The following is a 20,339-nucleotide window of genomic DNA, read 5'->3' as shown; positions in this document are numbered from 1 at the left end:
AAGGAGGAATCATAGACAGGCAGGAGTAACACGCCACACAGCAGTAGCACAGAATTACATACATACACTCAGTACTTCAGATGTCAACTATAGACTGACCTTTGGGGAATAAAAGTCCAGGCTTGTTGTTTCCAGTCTGTAACTAGCTGCTGGCTGCTGCTTTTATATTCAATTTAGGGGACAAATTTAGACGAAGTGGAGGACGAGTGGTGTCGATATTGTCCTCCAACTTGTGCGTCCAGACAAAGCACAGTAAAACCAGGGCTCCCAAGTTCGCAATTCATAAAACAAATGTCATGCATGATTCCCAGTCCCCACCGTAATAAGCAGCTATTGAAAAACAAAAATGATGAAAAAAGAGGCCTTGGCATTTTTGACACGGGCAACAACTGGCAACGACAAATACAATTTTCTGATTGGTCGCTGATTGAAGCAGAACAGCCTCCTTTTCATACATTTCTAATGCATTTTAAAGTCTGTGTCTGGCGAGTTTTGTCACTTTTTTGGCGTGATTATCTAAAACAAAAAGAAGATACTATGTAAGAACTGCAAATGTGAATTCACTTTTTGTTCCTCTTCCCGTCTGAGACATTTATTTAAATCAAGGTCTTTGGTGGAGTTGCTGTCCACTTACAGAAAGCTGGAAGTCTTGTCTGAGAAGAACAGGTTTAATGTTACGAAAAATAACATTTTCACAGAAGAAGTTAGTAACAGTGGCTGTCTGTAAAAGCAGCACTAAAGTGCAGTACACGAGTTACTCTGAGGAGCAGAAAAAAACACACCAAAGAGTGGAAAGACAGACAACGGCCTATGTTGTAGCCTTCAGTCACTCGTCAGTCATAGTTTCATGCAGCCGTTATGTGGCGCAGCGTAGGCAGACCTCATGCTACAACTGGCTGCCACTGGACCAGTGTTATTTAAGTTGACGGGGTCTGCTTTGTAACCCCCTTGTGCAATGACAAATAGTTGCTGATCCTAATGCTCTGCACAGGGAAAGAAGGCCTCGCAGCCATCTGTTCCAGCCGGGTTTAGTGTCTCTCCACCGAGCACGCCTCAACCTGCCTCCTCAGCACCTTTCAGCAGTTTCCACATACTATTTCTCACATGTGAATGGCTGCGCAGAGCTGTTTATTTACACTCTATTTGAACAGTGTTAACAGGTAGACTGCATGTCTGTACACTTTTGATGTCAATCTGATGATTGCAAACTCATCCACTTTGTTTTTTCTTCCCTTGAGTCCTGCCTTAAACCAGTGTCCCCTTGTAAGGGGTCGATGTGTCTCCGGCTGGAGACGAGGTTAAAGATTCGATGCACTGCTCCAGCATGGTCTCTAAAGTCCTGATCAAAAGAATATTCACGCTGAGGTTGAGAGGCAGCACAAAAATGGAGAGCACACACACGAACCCTATCATTACCTTCGCCCCCTGGCAGGGAAAGCCCCTCTGTCGCCACCCACACCGGCTCCTGTATTGTGAGTCCACGTGTTCCTCTGTGATAAATGTCAGAGGTATACCTCTCTTTGTCCTTTCGTGCTCCTGTCCTCCTCTCCTTCCAGACAAACACTCTGGGGAGACGAGGCCAAAGTCGCCATGGCGACACGCCGACATCTGCACGCTGTTCCAGGAATATTGGCTGGGAACGCTGCAGCTGCTCTCTGTTTTCTCTGGGTCAACACACTGTACTAGCTCTGATGCTGAAATCCCAGGATTCACGTGTCTGAATGCTGCAGACAACAGTGACTCCAGGTCCTGAAAGTAACAAATTTCACCTTTACTGTGAGCTGCGTCTTTATCTGCCGGCGCCGCCTCCGCCTCCGCCTGCGCAGCAGCCTTGTGTCGTCTCTGCAGGCCTGCACTGCTGCTCACTAGGAGCAGGAGGAAGAAGAGGAAGGCCATGCCCCAGCAGGGGTTCATAGCACTGGGCACGGGGCTGAACAAGTTGGGCAGACATTTGATAAGTGAGTTGGTCGTGTGCAAACAGGCAGCAGTCCACTCTTCCTCCATCCTCCATCGCCACTTGACATTTAGGGCGACGACGACCCACACCGACAAGCAGCAGAGGTAGCTGACTACGTGAGACACCCTCTTGTCTTTTTCCGGATGGGTGCCATCCTCTTCCTCTTCCCTTTCCACGACATAACACCTCTGTCCATCAGGGCCGTCCGCCTGACTCGCTGTCCCGCCGGTGATGACGACGCGAGGCCAAAGCACTCTGATCAGAGTCTCCACGGCAATCAGAGGTGTGGTCAGCAGCAGCACCGCGCCGTAGGTGCGGCTGAGAAAGAGCAGGAAGCGCAGGGCGATCGCGTCGCCTTGCGGGGTCAGTTCAGTCAGCCAGGACTCAAAGATGTGGAGGAAACTCAGAAAGACTGCAGGAGCACAAAACAAAGATTTAATCAATTTGTTTAGATAGAGGAAGAACAGTTAGTAGCTCCTCCTATCAATCCTGTCCTTTTCATAATAATGCAACACAGTCCACAGCTCTTGAGCAAAAAGCAAACAAAGAGGCCGGGTCTAAGCATAGTCAGTTCCAGGATCACTGTGATCTCTGTGTTGCTGATAAATCTGTTAAACATTTGATTGTTTAGTCAATGAGGTGTCTGACAAACATCAGTATTTATCTATGGCCACATCCACAGAAAAGCAGCAAATCCTCACGTTCTGAGAAGCAGGAACTACTCGATAATTTGCTTTGTTGCAGTCATATTGTTAACCCACTAATTGTCTCAGCTCTCGGATAAAACATATTTCAACGTGGTCCACTTTAACCTATTTATTAGTGTTAAATAGCACTCCATATAAATTCTGTTCAGATCTAGTGGTGGGTATCCGCTGTGCATACATGTTTGAGTTTATACAACTTTTTGTTTCTATTGAGTACATTTTTTACGTTCAGCTACGACAGCTGCCAGTTACTTTGATTGTTTTCCATCCGAAATGAGAATGATGCTCTTGTACGTTATTTCAGATCAATGGCCCCCCACACTTTGAATTTGAGACTGAGTTATTAGAGTCGCTTAGACCTGCTCATGTTGGATTTGCGCAAAGCCGATGTATTTGCCTGCGATCTCCGTGCACTAATAATAAATGAGTTGCAACTTGTCCAATGAGAAAACTGACGGCTTTTCGTTTCTATGGAGACCTAGCCATGGACCACAGACTGGAGCAGAAATGCAGCCGTGCTCTGAGCGGCAAACGTAAACACGGCCTCACTCACCATCACTCACACAGCCGTGCCGGCTAAAAAGAACAACAAACAATGCATGTATCATGCAAAGAGTCGCAGCATCTCCCTGCTCTGCAGTATGAATACATTAAAAACTGGTGCACCTGCACGTCAGTGCCTGCAGCAAGGTGAGAGGTTAAACCACCAGACTTTTAAATTTGAAACCTTTGTTTTTACTAGTGCTACCTTATTTCTGCAACCTTTGCTGCAAACATATCGTCAATGCTTTTGCTCAGAATGTAATACTTTCACATCAGTGAGAATCTCAATCTCCAGCTTGTCTGACAGAGCTGTGTGAGTTCTTCAGAACGAAAACAACCAACACCGGATTAGAGCCCTGGGGCGAGCAGTTGCATCCACCCGGTCGTGCCCTCACCTGTGACCAGGAAGTCGGTGAAGATCAGAAGGCAGCAGGAGCAGAAGCTGACCGGACTGTAGGAGGCGGCCAGCGAGGGCAGGACCAGGAGGCTGCCGACCAGTTTACATGCACACAACACCGCAGCTTCTTCCAACACACCATCCATGGCTGCAACAGAACAACTCATGCGGGTCAACATATCTAAGACGTGTTGTGTTTTTGCCTCAGGGTGGAGGAGCTCAGGAATGCCAGGCACTCTTCAGACAACCTACAACAGCTATGCTAAATGCTTCTACACCCTCTGCAGCATTAAAAACTCCCTCAATCATTAAACTTCTGCCCCACACATCCAGATCAATATTCCACTGTGTACATTAGAAATGAACCCTGGACCAGACAGCTGTTTACAGTTGATCAAAATGAGAAGGTTCAGGAATAATGTCATCTGTCTGCATCTGTCAACATTCATTATATTAAAACTGATAATGATAATAACAACAAGGTAATTATCATCAGCAGTGGATTAAATGTGTGCCAAGTGAAAATCTAGACTTGTGTTTCACAAGCTGTGTTGCTACGACCTGCATGTTGCATATCTGTCAACCTAATGACACAGTGCAATCAGACTGGTTCAACTTGTGTCTTGTGTCTTGAATCACATGGTCACACATGGTATGTAAATAAGAAAAACATATGAAACAGAGAAAGTTAGATCACGATCAAATAATAATAATAATAATAATAATAATAATAATAATAAAAACAACAACCATGTGAGTTCTTACCTGAGCTCACGGGAAGCTACAGAGCGGCATGTCAATATGAGCTTCAAATGCCTCATCCGCTTTCTTCACCTCCCCCTTTGCTCCACCCCCACGGGGATAATGACTGCCCCTCTACTCCCTCTCGCCTGTCCCCACTCTGCGCTCCTTGCACCTGGCCTGTGGAGGTGAGAGAACGTGTGCTTGTCAGAGGGTGTGGCAGTGTTTGTGCAGACGTGAAAACCAGTCTGACAAGCGACTAGCTAACTAACACAGAGAGATGCAAAGCATTTGTGCGTGTGCGAGTGTGTGTAAAGAGAAATCTGTCGATATTCAGGACATCCTGTATGGATGGTAGATTTCTTATTTTCAGAGGGGATGTACAGAATAATTCTGTTACAAATTAAAGTACATTATGTGTGAGGCTGCAGTAAATACCCTCATGAGGGATGTTTATAAGCAGGATTAGGCTGTGAATGACCTAATGCTTTATCCTAATGATCAGCAAAATGCAATCTACAGGAATACTATTCATTTCTCGTTTTCTATTTCAATCCAACTCAACTCAAATCCAATTTGTGAATCACAAATGACAATTGATTCATTAGTATCCAGCAGCTATTATTACAGACAGGACGGTCCTCTTTAAGCAACAGAAGGGACTTGTTTTGTGCATTATTCATGCGCAAGGGCCACCTGGGGAAACTGCTTCATTACCTGCCTGATTACATCCTAACAGACCTCTTATTATGTCAGGTACTGTCACTGTACCTCATGTTAAAAGGGAACTTAGAGAACATGCTTCAGAACACCCCATAGATTAAACGAGTGGCAGAAATAAATAACAAATAAATTATTACATTTGGTTTAAACCACACATGATGATGACAGTTGACAACATAAGCTCAGTTGTATAGCTGCCCTGGAGCTTTTAAATTCTACATGCATCATGTATCATCTGAGTACTCGAGACTTTGTCAAGAGCTGAGATTGGAAAGTCATTCCATGTGTGTTAAAACTTTAAATAAATGTCTGAGAATTCACTACCTGGTATCCTAATGAGGTAACACAACAGTGACTACTCTGACTGCGGCAACTGACTAAGCAATATTTTTTCCTAGGTTTTAGACTTTAGCGTCTCATTCATCTTGACATATTTTTTGAAAGGTTAAGTTTAAAAAAAAAAAACAGCCTGAAACCTCCAGAGCAAGCCTGAACGCAACGGTGGGAAAAAAAAAGAAAAAAAAAAGAAGAAGAAACCTTGAGCAGAACCCAGCTCATATGGAGGGACCCATCTACCTAAAGCCAGTCAGGTAGAGACATAAAAGAGAAAAAAGAGAAGAGCAGGAGAAACAAGATAAACAAACTTCTGTCACAGATACGTATATCGGACTGAAGGAAACGCGTAGAATCTAATAATACAAGATAGAGCTGATGATCTTATGTGAGTTTATGTCAGTTTGAGAGTATAAGAGGAATCATGGGCAGGTTGGAGAATTGTTCTTCCTGGTAGGAGTGGACAACTGGAGGAGGCCATGAAGACTGGGGCAGGTTGATGAGACCACGACAACAGATGTAGTTTATGGAGCTCCACAGGTCTGACATACAGATATTCAGCACTCCAGGCCAGAGACCCTCGCAAGAAGATGGAGGGGGATGGCAGGAGAAAGAGGAAGACATGGCAGTTAGTAACAGAAAAGAAACCCTGAGAATTAGAGGACAGGAGCTGGGTGCCAGAGAAGAGAAAGTATAGGACATGTGCATCGTCCCCAGCAGCCTAGGACTATAGCAGCAGTCCAGCTTTGTGAAAAAGGAAAGTCTTGACTCTGACTTTAAAAGCAGAGACGGTGTTCGCCTCCCAAACCCAAACTGGGAGCTGGTTCCACAAGAGAGGAGCCTGATAGCTGAAGGCTCTACCTCCCATTCTACTTTTTGAAACTACAGGAAGTAGTCCTGCACTTCGAGATCGTAGCGATCTGTGATGATATGGTACTATGATTTCTTTCAGATATGATGGAGCTAGGCCTTTAAGGGCCTTGTATGTAAGAAGAAAGATTTTAAATTCAATTCTAGATTTTGAAGGGAGCCAATGAAGTGAAGCTAAAACTGGAGTTATATGATCTCTCTTGCTAATTCCTGTCAGTGCTCTCGCTGCAGCATTTTGAATCAATTGGAGGCTTTTTAAAGAGCTATTTGGACGGCCAGACAGTAATGAGTTACAATCATCCAGCCTGGAAGACACAATGCATGAACTAGTTTTTCAGCATCACGCTGAGAAAGGATGTTGCTAATTTTGATGATATTACGAGGGTGAAAGAAAGCAGTCCTGGTCGCCTGCTTTATGCGAGAATTAAAAGACATATCCTGGTCAAATATAACACCAAGGTTTTTCACTGTTGTACTGGAAGCCAAGGTAATGCCTCCCAGAGAAACCAGGTGATTAGATAATAAATCTCTGATATAAGGGTGTATTATCTGTTTCCTGTCATGTTGAAGATATGAGCTGGAATCAAAAAGAGATTTGCATCCTGCATGGATATTTTGATATAAATTTGAATGCGGGTGTTGGTGTAGGGAAGAATTGTCCATGTTAAACACTCATTTGTCTGAGCCCTCATTTTTCTGACCTGTTATACATGTCAAAAACAATCAACAGTCTGCTGAACACAGTTTCTAGTTTATTAGGCTTACATGAGTTAATCTAATGCAGTCGTGCAATAAATCCCACCACCGCGAAGCTGGTATTATATGTATTTTTTAGATATTTATATTCTTGTGAGTGCTTGTTCAACTGTGTGGTCATTATTGAGGATCTATTGAGGTTTGTGTTACTGCTGATGTCGTGGCAACATTCACAGTTTCTGACTAAAAAACACATAAACCCTTGTGTATGGCAGCATTCAGAAGTGATGCTAGGCACTGATGTGTTGATGTGCTGTTGGCGAGTTAAAATGGTTTCCTGCCTTTGAATCGGGAGGCTTTCTAGTCTTGAAAGCAGTGGAGTTTTAAATGTCAGGCACTAAGTGTACAGCAGGAAGTCAGATGCACCAATCAGGCATAACATTATGACGATCGTCCTAATATTGTGTGGGTCTCCCTTGTGCCTCCAAAACAGTTGCGACTCATCAGAGGATGGACATGGGTCTTCTGAGGGTGTCCAGTGGCAGTGGAGACCTTGGGGTCCTGTGTGTTGAGGAGAGGGGCCTCTGTGGATCATCCATCTAGTGAGTTTGGAGGCCAGGTCAACGCCTTGTGCCGTTTTTCATGTGTTTTGAGTTGTTCCTAAACAGTTTGTGTGTGTGTGTGTGTCTGTGTCAGGCTGCATCCTGCTGGGGATGGCTGCTGCCATCAAGGAGTGTCATTGCTGTGGGGTGGGGGTGTGTCTGGTCTGGCGTAGGCGGGTGGGCACATGTCCGAAAAACATCCACAACAAACGTTTCCCAGCGGAACACTACATTGTGACCAGATGGTTGATGTTATGTTCTCCTCCTGTCAGTGGTTTTAATGTTGTGGAAGATTGGTGCATAAATCTTTTGGGATTACATTTAATCCTTTCAATATTTTTTTAATTCAGAAATGCCTGTATATCACAGACACGAACAAAAAATGCTATGATCTCATGTTTTTTTTTTTTTTTTTTTTTTTTTTGTAGATTGTAAATTGTAGACCAGTGTATGACAACATGGTACTGCAATTTCACAAACACCAAACATTGTGAAAATCTATTAACTGCATAATAAGCACCCCGCGTGGTTATATAACTTCCCTTGTCTCATGCAAAGTGATGGTTACTTCTTGAATATGTTCCCTGCTATAATAAGGCAGCATGTTCACCATCAGCTGAAGCTGTGGCAGCACTGCCATCTCCTGCTGAGCTAAGCACAGAGCGTATTAACAGCCTGACATGCTTCTGCTGAGAGGATTACACTTCATATTTACTGTACATGACCACAGTGGTCTGGAACAGGCGGGCAGCTTTTATCAGGATCATAGAACATATGACACCTGAATGCAACAATACCCACATTTTAACACTTCAAACTAGACTTGTGTCCCTCCGGAGAAAAACATAAAACAGTTAAATTGTACGTATGCGCATGAGTGAGAGCTGTCTGTGATGACACCGAGAAAGGGATCCTTATTTGTTTCACACAAAAGTCCCCGTGCACATGCACGGTTTAATCTAATGACGCAGAGCAAATGCGCACAGCACAACATCTGCAAGAAAACAGACAAATTAATAGAAGCCAGAAAATGGGTTAAAAAGCAGTTTGAGTGCAGCGTTTTCACACCGAGCGAATCCCCTCGCCTGCAGCACCCAGAAGTGAACAGCAGGCGACCCGGAAGGTTTGAAGTCCGACTGAGAGCAAGCAGAAAGAAGAGTCTAATCCTTTATAAAATATTTCTTCTCTCGCTGGTTCAGGTACGTTGGCCTCTCAATTGCAAATTCTCTGCCTCGTTTTGCCGTTTTCTCTATCAGCCCGTCCTCGTCGCTTTCTATTTAAGTCATGCAAAAGTTGGAATTAAAAAAACAGCATTTGCAGCGCGTAAAAATGATTAAGAATGATTTTTTTTCGCCAATCCTGCAACTAAAGGCTTTCATTACGCGTCAGTGTTGCCATCGACGTTTGGATTTATGGCTCAACAGCTGCCGAGCGTCCAGCAAAGGCATGATGATTGTTGTAGGAAGTGTCATGGTGTGTGTGTGTTTTTTTTTCCTCCGCAAGCCGGGCTATTCAAACCTGCAAATCAAAGTAAACAATCATTGGTACGCTTAATGCAAATATGCCACATGCAGGAGGCGCGTCGCAGCAGCGTTTAATCACATCCGGAGAATTAGGTGCTTATAATATTCGGATCTGCAGAATATGGCGTCCAGTGCTTATAAAAATAAGACGAGGCTGCCATTTTTGTTTTCCTTTTGTCTGAAATTTTTTGATAAACTGTCTGAGAATGTGGGAGAGGCGGAGGACAGAGCGAGGCGCTGCGGAGGATCCTTTATTCTCTCTGGAGGAAATGCTCCCGTTAAACGCCGATCAAGATGCAAAGATCGGCTTCTGTGCCTTTTTTTATTTTATCGTTCGGTGTTCAATATGAGGATAATTCAGCGCGGCACGGGCAAAGGAGGAAAAGTTAACCCCAACTTTGCGTTTTAAAGGCAACCTCGGAGCAGCGGTGTGTGGCGAAGCTGAAATACTGAGGTTTAAAAATAGTTTGCTGTCTGCAAAGGACGTGGTACCCGCACACCACTGTGGTAGCACCTGACCCTCACTAACTATCTGCACGATTATTATTTTAGACAGATCAGGGTTCAGCTCATGTCAGCAGCTGTTGCAGAATTATTATTGGCATGGCTCATCTCATCGTTTTCTCACAAGGTATCATTAATACAGCTTTATGAGTTGTAACAAATTTTTATTAATGCATCGTTTACATTATAAGCCATTAATGTGATGTGATCATCTGTTGTATTTTGAGTAGATGTGTCACATTTTGCTCTTTGTGGTTATCCATTAGTAAATACTCCAAAAATCATCAAGTACCCGGTCATGCATATTATTTTATATGCAATTTTTTTATTATCACTACATTTATAAAATGAACAGGACTTTGGTCGCATACAGTTTGACCAGTCACCCAGAAATTATGAAAATATCTCATAGCTGACCCATATCTTGATGTTTCACCTACATTAACCTGTGAGACACTAAAAAGCACCGCGACCTACACTCATCTGTCAGTTCATTAGGTACACGAGGCAAATTAATCCATTCTAATAAGCAAGTCCTGCACTAAATCCTCCTCCATGACTGATACAATGTTCAGGTTGTGTTGAAACAACGTAAGAAAGGTGGTAATTTAACTGCAGGAACATTTCGGAGGATGCAGTGAGTGGTGGTGTTAACCCGGATTGAATTAAACACAAACAGGTTTCTGATGTTTAGAATAGCCCACTGACTACAACAGGGTTTTCAGAATAATAGAATCGTGTCAATACAGCTCAATTATACACAGCTGAATCAATATGTTTCTCACTTATTTTAAACAAATGCTCAATACCATAACCTTCATAAAGCTCAAATTAAGTGCAGGACTGTCATATTAGGGTGGATTAGTGTTCACTAAAAACCTACCTGATGATCGGTTTCACTGGAAAATAGCCTCCCTTATTAAACTACATATCACGTTTGTATACCAAAATACATCTGAGTAATGAAATGAATGTCATGGATTTATAAAGCTTTACTTAACAATTTATTAATAAAGTTATGTGTCACAACGTTCATTCTCTAAATTAGAAAGGATTGTTACTTGTGACCAAACATTGGTTTATGTTGTTAGGATTCAAACTGTTGTTAAAATAGAGCAGAAGTTTGTCTGATATATGACTTCAAGTACTGAAAGTAACGGAGCTTTAAGTGTCCAACATTTTACTAGACATACATCAGGAAATCAACTATAAATGAGATAAGTGTTTTGATTATCCCGATTTAGCGCTTGTTTCTGTCAGGTGTCACGTAAACTGAAACTCTTTGGGTTGTAGACAGGAATGCGTCAGCTTCAGCTCTGGAGAATTACACATTTGAGTTTTTCCTGAATTTTTTCTTTTGAAAAATCAATGATCATTAATGAACAATTTGTTGATTATTGAGCATACTGTGCAGGAAATCCTTGTGTTGAAGATGCAGGGCTCGTCAGCTGCTGTGTAAGTCTTTTCCCTACCTGTTGGAATTACCTTCTAAAACTCAGCTGCATTTATTGACAAAACCCTTTTAAAAAATGTTCTGGCATAAAGTCCTTGTAAAAATAAAATCCAACCAGTCTTGTCTCTATAGGTTTTAAAATTAACCTACTGACTGGAAGAACTTAGTGTAATCTGAAGGAAACTCATATCAGCAAACGCAACAATGTGCAGGCACTGTGCACCACGTATAATAGTACGTTGCTGCTACGACATGTTGTCTCAGTTAAGCTCGACATCTCTGAAAGTGACACAAAGATGTCCAGCGGCCGTCAAACTCCTGCTCCCTTGAGGCAGAAATCCTCCAGGAAGCGAAACTGATCCCCGCTGGCATCATTAGAGAAATATTTTGCGGGGCGTAGTGTACGCTCGTACCCCTCGACGTATCGGTTTTGTTTCTCTTGGCTCACAGACGTGGACTGTGTTATGCCTCTGCTAATCCAAACAGACTTAGGAATGGAGAAGTGTGCCAAAGCATGCAACGCAAAATGTTTTAAAGAGAAATTCATACAGGGTTGAAAGAAGAAGTTATGGAAAGAAAGGCCTTCAGATCACAACTTGAACAGTGAGTTACTCTTTCTGCCTTAAAAATAGGAGCGTGTTCATACGTCTGGTCAAACACAGGCTATGGAAAAGTAACCTGATCACGCATTGTGTTTTATTTTCAGCCTGAAAATATAGAGTTTAAGATTAACTGGTATAACACTTACAATGTGGTTTCTGTGCCGCATCTTCATCAAAGGTATTCCATACCTATAGTCTTTTGACACCTTTGACGCTGGCTAAGTCATTCAGGCCTTGCTGTGCTCTGAAGTGAGAATGTGAAGTTCACCCTGTTTCCCATCAGACTCTCAACCGAACTGGGCCTCATGTGTCAAGGAGGAGACAGTGAGCGGCAGATTAGGATCTAAGCCACATCACTTGTAACGTTTCTGTTTTCTCTGATAAACGTTTCACAGAGTTTCCTGACTAGCTGTTGTAGTCATGTGAGGAGCCTATCTCTCAGGCAGCATGCCCATCACGCAGACGGGTGGTTGAAAATCCCCCCAAAAGATACCGACATTACTAACATATGCATGCTCCTTTAGAAAAAGAAAAAAAAAGAAAAAAGAAAAAAAAACTCTTGCCAACTTCACTCACCGTGGCAACTGAGAAACATCCTCCTCTTGCACTTTTGGGAAAGCAGGAGAACAAAATGTCTCTGAAAAAAAATCACAAGACCGTGAACATTTCTCAAACAGTCAGCTGCTGCCTCACCACAGTTTTTCTACATGAACAACAGTTCCACACACAAATACAGAGGACACGCTTTGACAAATACAGTTTAACAGTGGTTCTTGACCTCATCTTCAACTGACAGCTGAATAAACACCGTATGTCACACACCTACATATTTAAACAGTGGTGATCTGTCTATGGTAAAGATTGTTCAGTGTATGACAGGGGTGTCAAACATACAGTCCAGAGGGTCCAGTCTGGCCCATGGGATGAACATTAGCTGCAAATTTTCAATAAAAGTGACTGCTATTCATAATTTCTCCACTAGGGGTCGCACTGTTTTAGTAAGAGCTGTAGACGTCACTGACACTCAGAACTAAACAGCAGGTGGCAGCAATGTGCCAGAAATGGTCCTTTGTTAAGAAATTTCAGGTGGTACATTAAATGTATTTTCATACATTTCTTGTTCTTCTTTGCACTAAGACAAACAGAAATATCTCAAGTTGTTGTTATTTATAGGCGCTATTATGTTACTGGTGCAGCCCGTCTGAGATTACACTGGACTGTGTGTGGCCCCTGAACTAAAATTAGTTTGACCCCCCTGATTTGAGGGGTCAAAAGCCTAAACACTCTTACAACTTTGACAGTACATATATGGCCAGTAGCTTACATGTCAGTTAAAGTGGACTTCATCCTGTTTATGACCCTCTTTGATTTTATATTTCAGGATGGCTGAACCCCGCTTCAACAATCCATACTTTTGGCCTCCACCTCCTACAATGCCCGGCCAGGTGAGTGACACTTGTTTCTGTAGATGTTAATGTCAGGCTATACAATGATCACAATTAACAAAGTCATTATTATTATTTAAAATAATTCCCAGTCCAAATTAATTTTTTGGCATTTAAAAAAATAGTTGTTTTTGTCAGAGGGCTGTCTACTAAATGTGCTTAGTTAACTTACTTAGCCTTACCATGAAACAACTAGTCTGTCTCTGTCCAAAGCTTAAATATATATATATTGATCCACTACAAATGAAGCTTCAGACAACTGTTTAGCTTAGCTTAGTTACAGGTTGAACAAAGCAAGACCTACCATTATTTTATAAATTTAGTCACAGTACAAATGCATAGCTTGATGTTAAAAAAACATGCTTTTCTTTTGTAGAGAGTTGGATGACAAGATCTTAGTCCATTAAAACTGGAGCAGTTAGCTTAGCATTCAGACAGGGGAAATAACTAGCCCGTTGCTATCCAGGAGCACCTCTAAAGCTTTAACATGACACAACCACGACATACACCACAGAAATATATTTAATCATAGATTCATCTGCACTGTATAAAAATAGAATAAGGCCTTGTGACGTCACACATAGGATCTCTGAGTAGCGGTTTTGAAGCTCAATGCAGGCGTCAAGAGCCGTCGCCATCTTGCTAGTTCCTTGTCTAATGAGTGGGGCAGGCAGCTAACATCGAGAGGCGACAGCTGTCTGGCTAAGAAAAGAAATAGACACATAACCTCCAGTTGTTCATTCAAAAGAGAGGTGACAAGTTGCCTTTACCTTTGGACAGAACCAGGCTTGCCCTTTCCCCCAGTGTTAATGCCGAGGTAGTCTAACGTTAGCACAGAGATATGGCAAAAAAGTAAAAGAAAAAAGGGAAAGCATATTTCTTAAATTGACAACCTGTGATTTGATGATTTTTTTTTTTGATACATTTTTTCCTGAATTTCTGGATATTACAGTCTTACAATAAGTCTCTAAAAATGAATAATAACTCTAAAATGATTTTAATGAGACAAATCTAAGAATGAAAAGTCTCATATAGTTCACACATTGGTTCTTTGGTCCTGGCTACAATGTCAGGTATCAGCCACTTGAGGGAACCGTTGCGTCATAAACTGACACTAACTGAACTGACGATGGCTGTTCTCTTGTCACAAATGTTGCTTCCTGGCTGAAAGCTGGATAACCTAGTCTTGATCAATAAAATCAAGGAACAGCTGATGGCAGAGAAGATTAGGCCTCCACACCTGGCCCCTGCTTCAGCCCCATCCCAACAGCCCTTGCTGGCTCCGCCCGGCCAGGTGGAAGGCGGCCAGCACGGGATGTCCAAAACCCAGCAGATGCAGGTTCTCCACAGCCACAGCCCCTCTCAGCCTGATATCGCCCTGCACGCCCGCCCAGCCTCCAGCTCAGTCACAGGTAAGCTCACCTCATCCTCCACGGCCCACACATGTTGTTTGTGATGCAGTTAAACTGAACGTGTTTCTACTATTCAGCCTGGCTTTCTGACTAAACTGGAATGGCCAAAATAATACAAGCGTGTCGATACAACACAATAAACATATGTTCATGGACATAAGATTTAGTGCAGGACTGTCGTTTGAATGGATTTTAGTTTTCTCCAGTGTGTTCCAACGAACTGGCCAAATGAGTTTATGATGTCGTGGAATTATTTACAGGTCGTATTCTAGGAGATGTAAACCTGAATCTGGATGATAAGGCAGCTATAAAAGCCAGGGGACTTTGGGAGGACTGGCACCTGCGTCAACTCATTGATCATCCTTCCAGGACAAACCACGTCTCAGGTAACCACATAAACCTCAGCGGGATGTCGCTCATTCATTTCATTTCCTAGTATGGGAATGTTTTAGGTTTGTGGCATCTTATCATTTAAACTTTTATCATCGTAATTATGTGCTAGTTAGTGTAGAAACATGATGCTGATTTTTATGTTTATTAACGAAACAAATCTAGCAAATAGTGTCGAGTTCTAACTAGCTATCTAACTAATATCTAATCAGCAAATACTCGTTTGTGGACGTTGGGAATTCATTATTTGCAATTCTGTCTTTGTTACATATTGGTGACTTTATTATAATATACAGCAAAATAATTCCCATGTCTACATGAGAATATTTTTTTCCAAAAACCAAACCAAATACTTCAGAGAAATATATCAAACTAAAGATTCAAGATTCAAGAGTCGTTATTGTCATTATGAGAACATAACGGAATTTTGCATAGACCTCGGCTTAAAGCCACACATAAATACGCAAACATTTAAATAGCACTTGTAGAATAGAAAGCTCAGGTCTCAGGAGGTTAAAATGCACATGATGTATTAATAGCATCGATTACAAAACCGCAGTGCACAACTGAGTCAGTAATTGCAATCTCCATAATCTGTGATGTTCTGTTGGGTGTGTCAGTTCAAAGTCTTCTCACCTGACAAACATTGACAGCCACTTCCATTAGTGTCCTACTGACATATTTATGGCAAGAGGTAATGTTTAACAATACGGCAGATATATACCTAACCTGGTGCCAGACATCTACCTTTCTAGCAATGGAAACAGTTAAATGGGAAACAATTCTTGCATACACAGTATATACACTGTTGCTTTGAAGGTCATTCTGGCACATGTCTCAAATCTGTTTATGTAATAACACACATTACACATATCACACATAGCATTATCCTCCCTGTGATGTCATAACCCCTCTAATCTAAATGAATAAAGACTCAAATCTAATCAACTTATCATCACCCCATCAGGTGTGGCACTGGCGTCCCGAACAGGCAACCTTAACACCTCAGAGATCATCACCCCCACCACACCCACCTCAAGCAGCCACAGCCGGCTGGGCGGGGCTCCCACCCCTCACCTCATCTCAGGGTTAGCTGGCTGCCATGGGATGGACCATGGGAAAAACAATGGGGGCCTTGTGGGGCTCCTTGGCCCACCTCCAAAGGTTGACCGAGGGCGTAAGAAGATCAAGGCAGAGAATGGGTCTTCTCTTTTAGTTGTGCCCTATCCGATCCTTGCCAACGACCAGTCCTGCGTCACAATTGCTACAAAAGAAGGGAAAACCTACAGGTAATACTTTTACTAACCACGTTTGTACAGGCTGTGACTCATGACTTGTTTATGTAAACGCAGACATCGGTAGATACAGCAGGTTTCAAATTCGAATACAGTGATTTAATCTACAGAAGAGAATGGAACAGAACTCAATATGGCAAAGACAGCTGTAACATCTACACCAATGTGGCATAACATTAAAACCACTGACAAGAGAAGGAAACTTTTGGACCTGATGTTACTTAGACATGTAGCACCCACCTAGACCAGACCAGACACCCCCACCCCATGGCAATGACACTCCTTGATGGCAGCAGCCATCCCCAGCAGGATGCAGCCTGACACAGACACACACAGAAATGGTTTAGGAACAACTAAAAAAAAAAACACGTTGTCCATCACTGCAAGTTGAAGCAACATAACGAGACAGTGCTTAAGCACCTCAAGCAATACTAACAACAGTGAAGTATTTTCATCAAAAAGTCTTAATAAGGTGTGAAGTCTTTATGAATACTACTTATGTATCAATAATACCACCCATGTTTTGTGTTCCTGTTCCTCTTCAGGAATCATAAATGTTATTCTGTCTTTGCTGGATAACAAGACCAGTACACATACATTTGAAATGGTGGTTCATAGGGCCACACTTGCTCTTATCGAGTAACTTCTGCATGCTGCCTCTCTCGGTGCATCTTCCTCACGTGTGTTCTCCATCGATGTTGCTGTCTCCTCGATGCAGGTGTAAGATGTGTCCGCTGACCTTCTTCTCCAAGTCAGACATGCAGATTCACTCCAAAACGCACACAGAGGCGAAGGCTCACAAGTGCCCTCACTGCACGAAGTCCTTTGCGAACGCGTCCTACCTGGCTCAGCACCTTCGCATACACTTGGGCGTCAAACCCTACCGCTGCTCCTACTGCGAGAAGTGTTTTCGCCAGCTCTCCCACCTGCAGCAGCACACCAGGTCTGACATTTCAAACTGTTCCTGCGTGTTTGCAACAACTGGATTTGTCAAATTTTTGTAATCCACCAAAACTACGGTGAGGGCGGTACGTTCTGCTGTGATACATCAGTGGGATCCTCTATGATTTGCTAGTTTCTTAATGAGAAACCTCAACTTTATATAAAAGCCAACCTTCAAAATAGTGTTGACATGTGGCGGTGTGAGCTGAAGTTAAACATGTAAAACTACAAACAAACTCTTGATATGTGAAAGGTTTGGAGGAAAGAGTTTGGGGAGTTTTATTTCTTGCTACTTCAAGTGTTGAATTACCACATTTGAGTTTTTACAAGCTTCCTGTCTAACCTGTTTCTGTGGGCTCATTGTTACAGAATCCACACGGGCGACCGGCCTTATAAATGCGCCCATCCGGGATGTGAAAAAGCTTTTACTCAGCTGTCTAATCTGCAGGTAAATATTGTTTTTGACTGTGCCGACTGGCTTTGTGACATAATGTGGGCTGTATGAAGATGTCTCATTTTGTACGACTTATTTTTTTTTTTTCCTGCTGAAGTCTCACCAGAGGCAGCACAACAAAGACAAGCCCTTCAAATGCTCCAACTGTTACCGTGCCTATTCAGACTCTGCCTCGCTGCAGATCCACCTGTCTGCACACGCCATCAAAAACACCAAGGCCTACTGCTGCAGCATGTGTGGCAGGGCATACACCTCAGTGAGTTCCAAGTACCAATATTTAACTCTTAACGCAACTGCAGAAGTCATAGCTAAAATGCGTTGTGTTTGTCTCTTGTTCATTCCAGGAGACGTATCTTATGAAGCACATGTCTAAACACACAATGGTGGAACATGTGATGTCCCATCACTCCCCTCAGCACAGGACAGAGTCTCCCTCCATCCCTATACGGATCTCCCTCATCTAAACTCCTCACCCGTCTCCTGCTGTCCCATCAGAGACGTCTCTTGTGATCCCGCCTCTCTAGTCCTTCGATGGACCACACGACCCATGAACGGGTTCGAGAAATGTGCCAGATTGACAGTATTTTGAGAAGAGGTGCTTTTAATGAGTATGTTCTCCTTTCCTTTCTTGCTGACCAGATAGTATTATCGGGGGACATCCAAAGATGATTTCTCAGCACTTTCAGGCCTGAAAATGACGGGCCTAAAAAAGTTTTTTTCCTTTTTTCTATGTGACTTAACAGACAAAAAGTATTGCTCCAGGCAGCTACACGGAAAATCTTTCTAACATTTTTGTGTTTTGCAGATCAGTGTCTTTTTTTTTATTGTTTACTTTCTTCACTTAATCTTCTGCAAATAATATATTTGCATCAGAAAATGTCTTCCATTTAATGGGTGGCCAAGTTAACATAAAGGTGGATGCTTATATAACGTGTATTCATTGTGTATCGTGCCACTTCCCATGTCAGTGTTTGCAACGTTCATCAATTAAGGGGCCATAATGCACACATTAATGATGTGTCAACATTTTTATTACAGTCATTTTCAACCTGTTGCCAACATCACACACACCGGGTTGAGTGATTATGTATTCATGTATTTTTACAGTGTTTGAGATGCTTAAGTCAATTCCGTAATAGTCAAGTGCTAAATTATGAGCACGGTTAAAAGGTGTTTAATAAATAAAACACCTCCAAACCATCAAAAAAACAAACAAAACACAGAATTTAAATTGTGACACAGTGTGGCAAACAGTGTTTTAAATAATTCAAAAAAGTGTATATTTCAAATTCAAATCTTAAACAAATTTTGCAGTGTTGCCCTTCTGCAGCTGCCATACAGAGGGTTGTGTTACTGCCTAAAAAAAAACAAGGATTAGCGTATCAATGAATATATTTTTTCCACTGGTATTTGACAGAATATTTTGACATTGTGTATGCATTTAAGCCTTATCTATGTTACAACTCTAGGGTTGATTCTGTTTTTTCTCTTTATGTTGGTCTTTTATGTCCTAGCATGGTATATACTGTAAATAAGCTATATTAACTGTCAACCCGTTTTATAATAAATTGTTCTATAATTACAGCTTTCTCCTTAGTTTTCCTGGATGTGCATAAACAAATCTGAAACTCTTCATCATGTTGCATGGCTGGAGAGGATATTCAGGTGTGACAGAGCAAGATGAAGATAGAGAAAACAACGCTCTTTGAGCAACCGTATTAATACTCATGAATTAAATGTCAGTTTCTTGAAATACACCTTTTCGGGGTAAATGGGACGTATGGTTGTAGGAGTTCAGAAAGACATGCTGGATTCGGACCATTTAGGGATTTACAGGCAAACACTGAAATCTTAAAATCTTAATCTTAAAATTAATCCTTAACACGTACTGGGAGCCAGTGAAGAGAGGCCAGTGTGAGGGAGATATGCCTTTGGTTGGGTGTTCTTGTTAAAAGATGAGCGGCACAGAGAGCCCTGACTAACACCAGCATAGAGTTCATTTGAATAGCTAAGACGGGATGAGATAAAAACATGGATGACCCTTTAAAAATCTTAAAGATGAAGACATTGGATAAAAACTACTGGAAAGAAAACTGGACGTAACCACTGAATTGACGCTTTTCTAATTTAAAATCTCAATCTATACTCACACCCAGGTTTTGAAAAATGACTTTTACATATTGGAGGAGGGAATGGAAGTCCATATGAGGAGTGTCACATACACCACTAGGTCTGGACATTATGACTTCGTTTTTACATTGATTAAATTTCCTTAATTAAAATTTAGGACATTTAAGGCCATCCAGTTTGTAATGGCCCTGAAACAGACGGGGAGTGATTTTAGGCAGTTGGAATACTTTTGTTTCAATGGCAGGTAAAGTTGTGTATAATCATCTGCATAAAAATAAATGAGATGCCCTTCTTCCTGAGGATGTGGTTTAAGGGAAGCAAGAACAGGGAGAATAAGATTGGTCTGAGAATAGATCCCTGGGGCACTCCACAAGGGACAAGTGTTGAGGAAGAACCAGCGTCACCAGAACTGACATAGAAGCTTCGGTGGGACAGGTACCTAAAGCACTCCAGCATTGTCAAAAGATGAAAGATGAACCACTTTCCTGGTCTCACATTGCTACCTGCTGCTGTTCCTGAGAAGCACCCGCATAGCATGAGGCCATGATCCCTGTGCCTCACTGCTATAAAACAGCAGTTAACATCTAGAAACCACAGAGGTTAGCAAATGACCTCAATGT

General features: G+C 42.2%; 2 protein-coding genes across 7 annotated transcripts; one reads left to right on the top strand and one right to left on the bottom strand.

The window, feature by feature from the left end:
• Window positions 1–654: 654 nt before the first annotated feature.
• LOC125006370 lies at window positions 655–12,922 on the bottom strand. 2 transcript variants are annotated; one of them, XM_047582335.1, is made up of 4 exons: window positions 11,798–12,922; window positions 4,370–4,525; window positions 3,603–3,752; window positions 655–2,369 (listed from the first exon to the last, which is right to left on the bottom strand). In XM_047582335.1, the coding sequence occupies exons 3-4, from the start codon at window positions 3,748–3,750 to the stop codon at window positions 1,246–1,248; spliced, it is 1,272 nt and encodes a 423-aa protein (XP_047438291.1). In that variant the 5' UTR covers window positions 3,751–3,752; window positions 4,370–4,525; window positions 11,798–12,922; the 3' UTR covers window positions 655–1,245. The 2 variants fall into 2 exon arrangements, with proteins under 2 accessions (XP_047438291.1, XP_047438290.1); XM_047582334.1 differs by lacking the exons at window positions 4,370–4,525; window positions 11,798–12,922 and having other exon boundaries at window positions 3,603–4,258.
• znf362a (zinc finger protein 362a) lies at window positions 7,070–19,173 on the top strand. Of its 5 annotated transcripts, none has more exons than XM_047582333.1 (9): window positions 7,070–8,768; window positions 13,033–13,096; window positions 14,307–14,508; window positions 14,769–14,894; window positions 15,866–16,187; window positions 16,912–17,136; window positions 17,505–17,583; window positions 17,687–17,845; window positions 17,934–19,173. In XM_047582333.1, the coding sequence occupies exons 2-9, from the start codon at window positions 13,034–13,036 to the stop codon at window positions 18,051–18,053; spliced, it is 1,296 nt and encodes a 431-aa protein (XP_047438289.1). In that variant the 5' UTR covers window positions 7,070–8,768; window position 13,033; the 3' UTR covers window positions 18,054–19,173. The 5 variants fall into 5 exon arrangements, with proteins under 5 accessions (XP_047438289.1, XP_047438284.1, XP_047438287.1 ...); XM_047582328.1 differs by having other exon boundaries at window positions 7,073–8,768; window positions 14,268–14,508; XM_047582331.1 differs by having other exon boundaries at window positions 7,074–8,768; window positions 14,301–14,508.
• Window positions 19,174–20,339: the final 1,166 nt, after the last annotated feature.

The sequence above is a fragment of the Mugil cephalus genome, chromosome 4, assembly GCF_022458985.1.
Source record: "Mugil cephalus isolate CIBA_MC_2020 chromosome 4, CIBA_Mcephalus_1.1, whole genome shotgun sequence".
In the NCBI taxonomy this organism is placed as follows: Eukaryota; Metazoa; Chordata; class Actinopteri; order Mugiliformes; family Mugilidae; genus Mugil; species Mugil cephalus.
The sequence above is the reverse complement of the archived record's forward strand: the minus strand, read 5'-3'. Positions and strand labels throughout refer to the sequence as shown.

Excerpts from the sequence above, each read along its gene's own strand:
- LOC125006370 (XM_047582334.1), bottom strand. The coding sequence starts at position 3,783 with ATGTTGACCCGCATGAGTTGTTCTGTTGCAGCCATGGATGGTGTGTTG. Across the intron at positions 2,370-3,602 it reads CACCGACTTCCTGGTCACAG|TCTTTCTGAGTTTCCTCCAC; the intron begins GTGAGGGCACGA and ends GTGCTCCTGCAG.
- znf362a (XM_047582328.1), top strand. The coding sequence starts at position 13,034 with ATGGCTGAACCCCGCTTCAACAATCCATACTTTTGGCCTCCACCTCCT. Across the intron at positions 16,188-16,911 it reads AAAGAAGGGAAAACCTACAG|GTGTAAGATGTGTCCGCTGA; the intron begins GTAATACTTTTA and ends TCCTCGATGCAG. Across the intron at positions 17,846-17,933 it reads GTGGCAGGGCATACACCTCA|GAGACGTATCTTATGAAGCA; the intron begins GTGAGTTCCAAG and ends TGTTCATTCCAG.